Here is a 14281-nt window from a genome sequence, read left to right as displayed (position 1 = left end):
AGGGACCAATCTTGCAATTAACTCTAGAAAAATCTTAGAATTGCTATTTGATATACCAACTCTGTAGGAATTGAAACTGCTAGCAGGAAGAATATATATTGCTTGTTAATTATATATGCTGGGTTAAAATTTTTCTTAGTAGTGCTAGTAAAAACTGTTACTATATTGTTGACTTATAAAAACCTAAATCTATAATTTTACCAGTTTTTATAAACAAATATAATTATGTATCAGATTTTATTAATCATAGAAAGTCATTATATTATAATAACATGAGCAACAGGCTTTGTGTCGGTATCCTTTTTAATAGCAAATCCAATTCTACTATGTATGGTTATATCAAAGAGTGTCTCGATCTCTTAAGCTCGTTAAAATCACATTCTTCAAGAGAAAAGAAAGTAAGACTAAAGAAAGAATTAAAAGAAGATAAAAGCATGAAACATGGGTGCTTTGTTGCTATGCTCCCTAGACCTTAGACATGCTCATGCACATTTAATCATTTTAGTACCAATCTTGCAAATCTACTATTACTATCCCCACCATTTTTAGCCATACACAGTACTCTCTTAACTTGATCATATACTATGAAGGCTAATTTAGGCACCCAAATTTGTTTATTTTGCGAATTGATCGAAGTATGTTTTTTTTTTTGAAAAGTAATTGATCGAAGTATGTAGTTTGGACTTTGGACGGATGATTTTATCAAATGTTGGTTGGATTTTGCTATCACTATATTCCCAAACCTTAATGAAGAATGAAATTCAGTAATCACCTTTCTATAAGATCAATCATAAGAATTTTATCTTCAAAAGATTACTGTATTATTTGTTTTTAATTAATCTAACCTTGTGATTAATTAATAAAATTGCATACCATAAGCAGAAATTTAATTACATCAAACAACCAAAAAAAAAAAAGTGCATTCATATATAGTCTTAAGATTTTGTTTTCTTTTTAACTTTTCCATTACAAAAAAATGAACCAAACCCAAAAAAAGCAGGTTGGATGTTCAAAACAGGAGAAATTCTAATTCCTCCTTTGCAAGTCTTTGAAGTAGTATTTGAATTTCGAAAAGTGTAATAAACATGAGAAGAAGAAGGTGGTGGTTGATTTAAGCTAGCACACCTTCTTAAAAACATGGACTCTTTGGATTTCTCCACGATTTTTGGACCCGTATTCGTCTTTGGATTCAAAGCTGACCCGGTTGAATTGCTTCGTGACAAACTTTTAATAGATAATGATCTAAGCAACCCTTTTGGACCCTTACCATTGTCACAATTAAGGCTCACACTTCGTGTGAATTGCCAAAATGATCTTGATGTAGTTTTCTCGTGTTCTTGTTCTTGTTCTTGTTCTTGATCACGATCACATTCTTTTTCTTCATGAAATATGAACTCCTTAAGTGGTTTCTTTTGAATTGTCGAATTTGGGCTTTTTGTTGGTTTTGCCAATGGATCATTGATTTTAGTACTTTGTGATTTTTTGAGTTGAGTAGGAAGGATTTTGCCATTTGAAAAGAGTTCATCAGCCGGTGTGAGATTCGTGGTGGTACAAAAACTAAAATCGAAAGTTGGTGACAATAATAACTGGTCTGATCGGGTCGGGTTGATTGTTGTATCTAAGTAGATAGAGTTGATATCAGTTGATGATGTGTCTTTGAGATCATTAGAGAATGAGATTCTTGGGCTTATGAGAACCTCAGAGGAGGAGCAAACATCCACAGCCATGGCTAAGTTTTTGAATTGGAAATTGTTGCGAGAAGTGAGAAAGCATGTTTTATAGGCATAAGAATATATTGTGATTTGTTTGTGTTGATTTAAGTTTTAAAGTCAATAGTGAGAGAATGGGAGGGATTTGTTTTGAAAATGTTGAGGTAAGCTGGTAAAGTGTTAAAAAAAAGATTCGTCTGTCTCATGAAATTTATTTGTTTTTCCTTCCCATGAAATATTAATGGGTTTTATAAAAGTATAAAACTGAAAGTTTTCTAGAATATATAGTAGTTACATCTAGAAAATGATATTCGTACTTGACTTTATAGTATTTAGATTTCATTTTAATCATTTCAATAAAATCTTCTTAACAATCTATTTCCTCGTCATAAACATGTGTAAAGGAAACTATCAAAGAATTTTACAACAAATTAACAACCGATCCATTATATTGTACCACTAGTCACTATTATCGGATTAATCAATTGAAGTTTAATTTTTAAAATAGTGCTAAATTACCTAATCAAATATGTTCGGTCTCGATTCGGATTCGATACACTTTAAGACAAATTTTCAATTTAAGTATTAGAGTTTTAAAATAAACAATTTAGCATTAACATCGAAGCAAGTACTTAATTCCAATGAAGTTAATTGAAGATCTAGCATTTGACGTGACATATACAATAAACAAAGTAGAAACCGTATAACATTGAAAATTGAAAATTAAAGTGTAGACCACAACAACACATCAATATGGTTTGATTGCTTGTACCATTTACGTTTAACTTTAGTTTATTCTTTTTGTAGGCTCCATGTAAATTATAATTTTATTAAGTACGTATATAAGATATGATATCCGTAATCGTTCTTACAACATATACTTTAAGGATAAATCTAAAAATCAGAATGTTTGATGAACAAAACAAATAGACCATACCTACTCTTTGGTTCGTCCGTCAAAAAAAGAGAAGTGGATGATAGTGATAGGCGAGTGTGAGCACCGAAAGGCTACGAAATCAACATATTTACATGGTTATGTTTATTAACTTTTACTTTATAGAAAGTGAAAATATTGAAACACTTGCGACATCATATCAGGAATTCAGGATAAACAAGACTTTTATAATTTGTTGATTAAACTATGTATATATAAGTTACTCGTGCATAATAATTTGTACATCCGGATATCATCGAAAAAGAACTTGACATATTTTTTGAAATGTGTGAATCATTTGCTCGTAATAGAGGATCTAACTTATGTTGTCTTAACCAGGTCCGTGCCAGAGAACCTTCTCACCCTTAATACCTAGTAGGAGGAGAAACCCCCAACTAAACTGTCTGAAGGCACGACATTTAATTGAAATAAAACCACACCCTATGCAGGATTATTCAAACCTATTTGTGAAATACCTTGAAATGTTCTTCCCATATCTCGAACTCGAGACATTTTGCATGAAAAGCTCTTACTCAATTATTGAGCTATAAGGGGAATGAGTTCATGACTCTGCTTAAAACGATACTAACTTAATTTTTTAATGATATGGCCTACTATGATATTCGACGAATAACAAAACAAAACACATGCATATCAGCGTGATGATCACACGTCAAAATTTTCGGTAGTGAAACTAGGATTGATAATCATCCATCACGCAGCTAATTAATGAATTATTTATATAAAACATACAATCTATAAACTAAGTGGAAATTCCAGCACACAAGGCAGTTCCGCCCTCAACGAACACCAAAACAAAACTACTCAGAACATGAAATGACATTAAAATGTGTTAATTTGAGTGCTCATATGCCAATACGTTTTTGGTTTAGTGGTCCTAAAAAAAGTTATATGTTTTTCTAGAAATTTTTAGGTTCAAATCTGGCTTTTGACATTTAATTACTAATCAATTAGAAAAATTAATTATTAACAACTGACATTGTTAAACCTAAAAGAGTTAATTACAGAAATCGTCTCTGCCGTGATATTCAGCTTGCAGGTTTCATCCATAACTTTCAAAAGTTACAGTTTTAGGCCAAAAAACTTTGATCCGTCAACAGTTTTAGTCCTGGCCATAAACGTCCGTTTAAAATCAAGTCACGTGATTCGCACGTAATGGGTAATCTCGTAAATTGGCTTAATAATACCCAGAGTTAATTAAAGAAATCGTCCCTGTTGTGGGCGGTAACTTGCAACTTTCATCCATAACTTTCAAAAAATTACATTTTTGGTCCAAAATCCAAAATAAAATTAAACGCAAAATCATTTGGATTTCTAATGCATAACATATATCACATATACAATCCCAGATCCAAAATCAATCACAAATTTAATCCAACATTTAATGAAACTCCAAATCTCATTACTTTCATATCAATACATGATCTGTATACAAACATAATATATAATTATATATATTAGATCTATTTTTTATATACAATTAACTCACAAATAAAAAAAATCTTAGAAAAATCTCACCATCTTTATTATTCTTAGCTCTTCCTCTGTTTTTATAAGTTCTCAAAACAAAAAAAAAACTAAGTAAAAAAAAAATATATCAATTACTTAAAACCCATAAACACTTAAATCCAAGAGAGTCTGAATCTCTAGTTTTCAAAAAGAGAGTAGGGCGTGAGTTAAGATTGTTTGTGAATTTATATCTGATAGAAATAGAAGAAGTTGGACAATTAGGATTTTTTTTTTTTTTTGTGTAAATGTTTCTTTTCATATAGATTGAGGATAAAAAATTTGGACCAAAACTGTAATTTTTTGAAAGTTAGGGATGAAAGTTGCAAGTGACCGTCTACAACAGGGACGATTTCTGTAATTAACTCTGGGTATTATTAAGCCAATTTACGAGATTACCCATCACGTGTGAATCACGTGACTTGGTTTTAAACGGACGTTTATGGCCAAGACTAAAACTGTTGACGAAACAAAATTTTTTGGACTAAAACTGTAATTTTTGAAAGTTAGGGATGAAACCTGCAAGCTGGGTACCACGGCAGGGACGATTTTTGTAATTAACTCAACTTAAAATTTAAAGCACTCGTGTGGTCTTATCACGAGTTAATTTCAAGTAGGGATGTGCATTGTTTGATCTAAACCGGCTAAACCATTTAAACTGGGGTATTTGGACGGATTGGTTGGTTTTAAATCAAAATTTTAAACCGTCGGTTTGTTTTTTCCGTAAACCATTTGTATGGTTTGGTTTTGGTTTTAGATATTATAGAATCCGGTAAAACCAAACCAGACCATTTACTTTTAATAAATGTAAGTTTATATCTATATTAATAGTTAATAATGTAAATTGTATATACTTATTATTTGTCAAAGTTGTAGACATGATATATATCGAATCTTAAATTGTTATGTTTGTTTGTCTTATAAGACTTATGAATATTTTGTTATGTCATGATATCGAATCTTAGATGCTACGTATTATTTTATGCTTTTGTACATTTAATTTCAAAAAATAAAAGACCGCTTAACCATCCAAACCAAACCGGATTAATTGGTTTTGGTTGGTTTGGTTCGACATAACAATTTGGACGGATTGGTTTAAAAAATCATGAAACCGTATGTATTGATTTGGTTGAGATTTTTGGCTAAAACCGTCCAAATTGGACCATGCACATCCCTAATTTCAAGATTTAAATTACTTCATATCACAATCTTTTCATGAAATTAAAAGTCTTTCATTTTTTAATAATGCCGGACTAAATTAGAAAGAAATTAATAACTACATATAGAACAATGAAATCAAGGCGGTGGCCGGTATAAAATCCGCCGGCCGGCAGGTGTCCGTATATAGTGGTGGAGCAAAGGTTAAAAGGACATAGTCACATTAGAGTCCTTCCCATGTGGACACCTTCGAGGCATCTTTTGAGGGCCCAAGAATGAAACGATGATTGGTGACAATCACATTATTTCACAACTTATATCTATGACAGGTTGGTATAGTATGGGTGTTTAATTAGCATTTCATTAAAGTTCACATATCATTGGCAATTTTCAAGTATTTATATTTAAAAAGCTTACACGTCTTGTATCCGTTTAATACAATGTTGACAAAATAACGCAAGGTTCCACGCTCTTGATGGTTCAATCCATATGGCATTAGTGATGGTAGTAGATTTCTTTTACCGGTGATATCTGTTTATAGAAGTTATGTAGAAAAAATAGGTTGATGTACATCGGGTACAAAATATCTAAAAGGCAACATGGTTACAATTTAAGACATGGGACACTCGCATATGATATGTTTCTGATAATAATAAACTTACATATATATGATATATGATATGATGAGTTGGGGCCTTTCATTTTCACCACTCTTTACCTAAATACACTTTTCATATTATGATAATCAACCCAGGTTTAACTCGAGTTTAATCCGGACATGCTAATTAAAATTGTAAAACTATAAAATAAGTTAAAAGAAATTATGTAATATTTGTTTTTAAAACATTATAACTTGATATAAATCTAATAATTCAACTAAAACAATAGTTATGTAGTTAATAAATCAATTAAATAAAAAAACATTTTATTTGTGATATTATATAAGAAAGATTTTTTATTCTTTAAACAAATGATTGATATATTTAGGCTAATTCTATATTATTTATATATATGACATCATAATAAAATAAAAAGAATTTTTAAGTGAAATATGATTTTGCCACATCAACAATTTTTTAATAATACTTATAAAAAACAATTTTATTTTATTATATATAGAGATATATGTAATGTATAATTGTTTATTGCACAATAGAAGGATGTAGCTAAAAAAACAAAGTGGAAATAGATGCCCACGTTTGGTTACCATTCATAAATGGCTAACACATGATGGAATAAACTCATACTTGTCTATAAACTAATTAAAATTAGTACTCATTAACTTAATTTTTTTTTTAAATCGTTGCAAAAATTTTATTTTGTCAATATAAACAGGAAAGCTTGCTACATTAATCAAAAAGTTGGGACTTTTAAGTTTTAAATGCTATTTAAGAGTTATATAGCAAAATATCTACAACACTATATAAATATTAAAACACGAGGGCTTAAAAGCCCGTGCTACACACGTCGAGTTTTAAACTCGTTGTTCGCATGCATTTTGTAGCCGGTTTTTTATATATGTAATGAAAGTTACAATTCACTGATTACAACAAAAGCATTAAGAATGACATAAAATCATGCCAAGATACTACATCGAGCCATGTAGCGTCTTTACCTTTTCTTATGCTTGCTGCTATTGTATATTTGAGTTTGTGACGCTGTTGAAGATGTCATATGCTTTACTTCTCATAATATGGTATGCAAAAAGACTTTTCCACAGTAAATTGTTCGAAATTTCTACCAAAATAATATCTAAATTGAAAATGTAATTAGCATATATGCCCAATATGGGAATCGTGGTTGGAGAGACTGCATGTCAGAGCATGACATCGACATGGTTTTAATTATGAACATGCAAGTTATATGACACCGTTTAGTGGGTGTAAAAACAACAAATTTACATAATAATATCATATGGATGAGAACTATCTATACGACCGGCCATGAGATTGCCTTAGACCATATTATTTATGAATGTCTTTAAAAGATATAATTGATAAATTGAGTCGAGATATGCTGGTAGTATACATAAAAAATAAGAATCATTTGGGTAGCAAATAAGTATCTATAGTCATAGACGGCTATGATGTAGGTTATAACAAACCATGGATATTGCCAGAGTGGGATGTTGTATAAAAGTATAAAACTTAGCTATATTAACAACACCTTCGTTCATCGTGAGGACCCACACTGTCACCCGCACCATCGGCAGCTAAATCCTCAAAACCCAACTCTTCAACACAGCTGAAACCACACATCATGAATCACATGTTATCGCACAATCTTATAGCACATAACATAGACTGCAAAAACATTTTATTATTTGAATACACACGACATAATATAAATTATGTACGTACACGCACAAACAAACCAACACACACAACTTACATGCAGCTTGGGGCTAGAATCCGTTGTTGGGGTATCAAGGGATGAAACCTGCTTCAACACACTCCAGGAGGACGCATTGCCGGTGGCGACATTCTCAAGTGGATTGACCACTTGCAAAGCATCACCGTCTATTGCAGGCGCAAAAACCTTCACGGCATTGAAACTTCCGTACTCACCACAATGGTAATAAGTATGACTCTTGATCTCAAAGATGTGTTTGGTGCCAATCAGGGCTTCCAAAGCAAGCAGCAATATGGGCGCATCTGGTGAGGTGTCATGTGAACTGTGAAACTAATACATGACATTAAACAAAAACCCATGTCGATCATTAACCCTGTGTCCCTACTCCCTATGCCCACCGTATATATATCTTTTGTTGCTCCCCAACCACAGATTTGGCAGACCTCGTGATGCTTACCTGACGCACACAACTGGGAAAAACAAAACGCATGAGTGAAGCAAGGAACACCCTTACTTTGACGCTTACAATACAAATAAAATAAAATAAAATATAAAACAAATGTTTGTTATTTATGAAAAACACATAGGAGCCTTTCAACCCAGTAAACCTTCATTTAACTATTCCGTATTTGAGTTGAAGCATTTGCTCTATGGCCATCTGCAACAAATTGCAATAAAAAATTCAGTCGCATGGTAGCAATAGTAATAGGATGGGAACCTTATAGAATGGAATACTGGAAACTCACCATGCGAACATCAGCAAGTCTTTTGTGGGCATATCAACAACAACAAAACACATCAATCAGTTGATTATTCTGTTAACAAATTAAAAATTTTGAATATTGTCAATAGAACTAATGTTTTGCTTATAGTTTCGGCCTGAAATTTTAAACATAAACCGACATCCAAGTTATAATATGTCACATAACATTATCTTAAGATGTGAGCTTTTGCCTTTACAAACTAAATTTGATTATCCAAGTTCTTTTTTCACCAAAGAAAATCACATCAAGTTGATTTCAAGTTCCTTCATAAACCAAATCTACTTATTTGTGTTACAAATATGATTGTTGCATCCATCTCCATAACCACCAAGTTCCCGCACCTGATATAACTGTGTTTAATGGATACTATAACAAATAGGAGATGTGCTTCTACATGCTTCATACGGCACATAATACCGTTGAGGATTCGATAGTTCATCTTTACCCTACAATGTCAAAATGCACATCGGAAATAAGTAAAAAACAATAGGATACGCACAACAACATTAAAGTTACTTACGTATTCAGGAAGAAAATCAAATTTGTGGTTCTGTGATATCCAAATCCATAGTTACAAAACTTACCCATGGATCTCACCTATTATTATCATGTAATGGATAAGAATCTGCAAAAGGTCACCCACCAACAACACAGCCGGTCCCACAAGATTTCACATTTTTCACCCAAAGAAATAAGATTGTACCTAAAATACAAAGAGAAGATTTAGTTATATTATACCTGCAGCAGTTTTAGCCCAATTCAAAGCACGTGCACGTGGAGCAACATCATCAATAATATGAAAAAAATTCGTGACAAACCTCAACATATTATCACATAGTTTATGCATGAGTAAACTAACTTGCAATATATCTGCTCAAAAGTAGAATTTTAACTAAACAGACTCAATGGTTCGTATTAACCCTATTTCTCTTCTTTTGTGGTGCATTCACAACAACCAGCAAATTAGAACACAATTTAATAATCATTCTTTTAACGAAAATGTAATATCAAATACATATAAATACTACTGCAAATCTTAAATCAACAAATAAAAGTTAGTACTAAACTTACCAAGCTCGAGATCTTCCTTGCTCACGTTGACCTTGAAATGCAATTCCAACTTAAGTTTGTCTACCTACAATAATAAGAAATATAATCGTTTCTTTATATAGATAAGCTTTTTCAACAAAATTGCCTCTTTAGATCAAGACGGAAAATGAAGAAAACGCAGATGATTAGAAATATGTACCCATTTTAGTTTTTATCAAAATTATGCAAATCTCGTTACCCATTACCCATATTTCTTAAAGATTATCTTATTATATATGATGCTCTAACCCAATAAACCATGTTTCCATGACATTATATCCTCATACTCTAATTAAATAATATGTTTTTTACATTTGTGAGTATTCATGTATAACCCATAAAGGCAAATCTTGTAGCTTGGGTTGTACCTTTGCATGAATGAATTCTTGTAGCTAATCTTAAAGAAACTTCCAAGAAGGCATTGAAACATAACGATGAACCGAAGCATAACATATTATGTAGTTAATAGCGTGCTATAGCGCTTAGCAGCTTTCAAGTAAAATAGCGGTCAAAATAGCAGTCAAAATAGCGGTTCTGCTATTAGCGGCGCTATTTTACCAATATCGGCGCTATAGCGGTCCAAAGAGTGGTAAAATAGCGGTGCTATAGCTTTTTTTGAGGGCCCAAACTTGAAAGAAACACTAATTTTTGCAAGTATTAACATTAATGTTTCAACTATTGACAATTTTAAGCTTGACTTTTGATATTTCTATCAAGTATAAAGTATTAAGTGATATTTTAATAACATAATAAGTATTAAGTTTTATATATAGATATTGCATAATATTTTAATTACCGCTATACCACCGCTATCTCACCACTATAACCAATATATCATATATCAGACTTTGACCGCTACACCGCTATTTTAAGTAATTAACTACTTAGAACATATATTAGTTGTTTTAGCCAATCTGTGGACTCGAGCTTGTCTCAACACACTAACAGGTCTTAATCTCGTCACATTTATCACATTTGACCTATTTAAGTTAGTGTGTTAACAATTTAAAAGAAATAGCTCCTGGTCTAGATTATGAATGAAGGGTTCTATTTTTGAAGTCATATTGGACACACTTACCGGGTCAGAAAGTTTGTTAAGTTGATCCAACCTGATCTTCACCAAGATCTTACCCAATTTGACCTTTCAAGTCATTGTTTTGAAAACTTAAACAATGAGCTCCTCTGGAACTCATTATTATTGGATTTATAAGGGGCGGGATGTACTTCCCGACAGTTACTCTAAACATTCCTAAATTATTGTCAAATAACTCTAAACATTCCTAAATTATTGTCAAATGACACGCGAGTTGCTAGAGTTGAGCATTTTTAGTGCATAAGCATAATTGGTTGCATACCTTTCTTATGTAAACTAAGCAAAGTACAATGAAGAGCAGCCTCGACAAACTAAGTTCAACATAATGATAATAATAAATGTGATAACACTCGTCATAAAGTATGAAACCTGAACCATTTAGTCCCTAATTTGGTTACACACAGACTACAATCAACTAATAATTCTCTCTTAAGAATAATTATACTTACTACTTTATCCCAATATTCATTTGACAAATTTTCAACTTCCAACGGCACCTAACCGAAATTTAAAAAGTAGCCACATTAAAATTTGAAAATTAGAAGCTCCTTAATTGAGGAAAATAATAAGAACCCTAAAATAATAAGAAAGTAAAATAAATTACCTCTAATTCCAATGGTAGCAGAACAAACACAACAAATGATTGAATTGAAAAGCTTAACCCAACTAATTCAATATTTGTCCAAAAACAAACAAAATAATTGCATGAACACTGTGTACGGGCTTTGACTTCGAACCGAATATGAGAGGGGAAAAAAAAAGACAGAAACTTACCTGATGATTAGTTTCACAAAGTACTAACCCTAGTGATGAATCTTGCAGTCTGGCTCAGGTTTGTAAGGATTGAATCAAAGCAAACGTGATGTTTTAAATGGTTAAAGAAAGGATGAATGACAAAATACATGATGATTCAAAAACTTTCATCATGTAACGTAACTTTAATGAAAAATTGATTGCCACAAAAATATCTATGAAAGCCATTGAACATCAAAAGATCTAAAAGAAAACAATAGTAACTAAGTTCATTAAGTATGCTCATTAGTCAAATCTAAAGAAGTGCTAATATAGCAACTAATTCAACAAATAAAAAATAAAAACACCCAATTAGTAATTAACCAAAAAAAAATGAAATTAATTTCTTATGTTCATAATTTCATATACGTATGCATATATGTGTGGTCGGGAGAAAAATACCGTAATGGATTTTTGATTGGTAAATATAGTTAGAGATGAAGATTTAGAAGAGAGGAGGAGATCTAATCTGTTATGGTTGACAGTTCAATTTCTAAACATTCATAAACATTCAATTTCTTTACTAAACTTAATTAACGCTGTAACATCTCTTTTAACTTTTTATAGCGTAGGAATACCAAAGACATAATCATCATATTGAAAGCTATCCCACTTGCTGGAATACGAAACATTTCTATCATCAATACATAAATATAGTAAATGTAACAAACCATTCATCATACATTATAATCAATAATGTAAATGTAATAAAACATCAAACTCTAAGATTATCACCAAGATTTACTACACCAATTTAATTAACCACACTAAAATCATAAATATCATCATTAAGGTGAAGGTTTAGCATTAATTACATTTTTACAACTTTTATATATATAAGATACTAATTGTTGGAAAGTTACACATTTTCAATACAAGAAGTGATACTTCACAACACAAATTTTTCACAACACAAATTTGTCATATACAATAATTGTATTTTTAAACAATTGTGCATTTGAAGTAATATGTTTAAAATTGTTGTAGATGACAAATTTATTTTGTGAAAATATCAACCCACCTTCAATATTGGAAATTACTATTTTATCATTATCTTAGCCATCTTAATTAACATATACCTTGTGTTTCTAGTCTAACTCTTCTTAAATATTAACTAATGTTTACCTTATGTATCTTGTCAAATTGTCATTTCTACAATTACACTTTAACAAAAGGATCAACAACATAACAACAGGTTCTTATACAACATAGTCAAGACCCAAGACTATCACATTGTGCGTGTACTCCTAATTATTTAATAATAAAAAAAAAAATCTAAATCAAGGGGATTTCCCTTCCTTTACTTAACATGTTTGTTCATGGAACATGTGTGATGAATAATTAATCCGTACGTTTAGTTATCAGTCAATGCATATGACTACTCGTCAAAATCATCATGTGAACAAAAAGTCATGTTTTTGTTGGTTTGAATTTTGAAATAAGAGTTGGCTAAAATTGAACTTAGCGTGTAATTTTGTACCATATAATACTCCATTCGACTCAATTAATAGTACATGAAAATTAAAATTTATAGTCTTTCTTTCATATTCAATGTAAATTGAGTCATTTTTCACAAAGACATTTGATCGTCTTTTTTTTTTTATCAATGGGCTTCCAAGTTCCAACTTAGGCTGTGTTTGATTTCCACTTAATGGAATGATTCAACACTAAATGCTGAATCGGTCAACATTCTACATGTTTGTTTAGGCCTTCTAAATACTGAACAAAAAGAAAAAAATGACACTTAACCATTCGTTGTCTAACTTTTATCCTAATACTCTTCTTTAACAACACCCCCATTTTTTATCCGAATCTTTCTCATACTCTTTCCATCTTTCTCAATTCCTTTCATTTGTTAATTACATCTTCACCGATATCTATATCTTCTCTCTAATTTCTTTTTTATTACTTTTTTGTCTGCCACTTTCATCCATTCGATTTTTTTTCTCCTATGTATTTTTCGAAAGAGGTAACCTATTAAAGAGAGAACATCTAGATCTATCGTTGCTTTTGAGTTTAAGATATACTACATATATTCAAAAAACATTTTGAGTAATTGTTGATGTTTGTGATATTATTTTTCTAATAAATTAGTCGGCTATTGTATTATAGTTTGTTCACTGAAGTCTTTTTTCTTTTATTGCTTCTTGTTTGTTGTATTATAATATGCTTATTTACTACTCCGTATTTAGATAGCAGTAGCAAAAAAGAATACCATTGTTCCACTGGAGTGTTCGAGAATGCATGTTTGATTTTCCATTACTTGTTTAGAATTCTTTTTTTGCTTCAATTATATTCGTTTTGAATTATGGACACCAAGGCTTGAATTCATTTTGGGTGTTTAAACTATCAAATGCATTACTGCTATTTGCTACAAATTAATAGTCGGCTCCTATTGTATTGTATTACATTATATTCTATACTAGTAATCAATCAACGGGCTATTTCTAGCAGAATACATCTTTTTTATTTGTAGATTCTTGTCACACAAATTCGGAGGATGAAAGTATGTTATGATCATTGTTGGTTTTGGTTGACAAATGTTTAGAATGGAAAGAATAAGAGACAATGTAAAAAAAATGGTGATGAACAAGATATTTATGGAGTTAAATGGGATCTCGAGGCAATGAATTTATAGCCAAAGATAATTCTTGGGATTAATCACGGGAAGACCAAAGTACTTTCTCATTTGTACACGGTTGCCCATTATACTTTATTATTGATGAAGTTTACCCACAAACTTTTTTTTTTGTACACGATTGACCCATAGTTGACCAGTTTACAAGTTATAGTCGGTTAATGAAGCTGAGATGGATTCACAACGACAGATTTAATCTCTGGATGACTAATGTACTTTTCTTTT

General features: G+C 31.2%; 1 protein-coding gene across 1 annotated transcript; it reads right to left on the bottom strand.

Moving 5' to 3' along the window:
* Positions 1-928: 928 nt before the first annotated feature.
* On the bottom strand, positions 929-1847 carry LOC122585203. The gene has a single exon (XM_043757313.1). The coding sequence runs from the start codon at positions 1725-1727 to the stop codon at positions 936-938; it is 792 nt and encodes a 263-aa protein (XP_043613248.1). The 5' UTR covers positions 1728-1847; the 3' UTR covers positions 929-935.
* Between the last annotated feature and the right edge of the window lie 12434 nt (positions 1848-14281).

This window comes from Erigeron canadensis, chromosome 1 (assembly GCF_010389155.1).
Source record: "Erigeron canadensis isolate Cc75 chromosome 1, C_canadensis_v1, whole genome shotgun sequence".
In the NCBI taxonomy this organism is placed as follows: Eukaryota; Viridiplantae; Streptophyta; class Magnoliopsida; order Asterales; family Asteraceae; genus Erigeron; species Erigeron canadensis.
The sequence above is the reverse complement of the archived record's forward strand: the minus strand, read 5'-3'. Positions and strand labels throughout refer to the sequence as shown.

Excerpts from the sequence above, each read along its gene's own strand:
- LOC122585203 (XM_043757313.1), bottom strand. The coding sequence starts at position 1,727 with ATGGCTGTGGATGTTTGCTCCTCCTCTGAGGTTCTCATAAGCCCAAGA.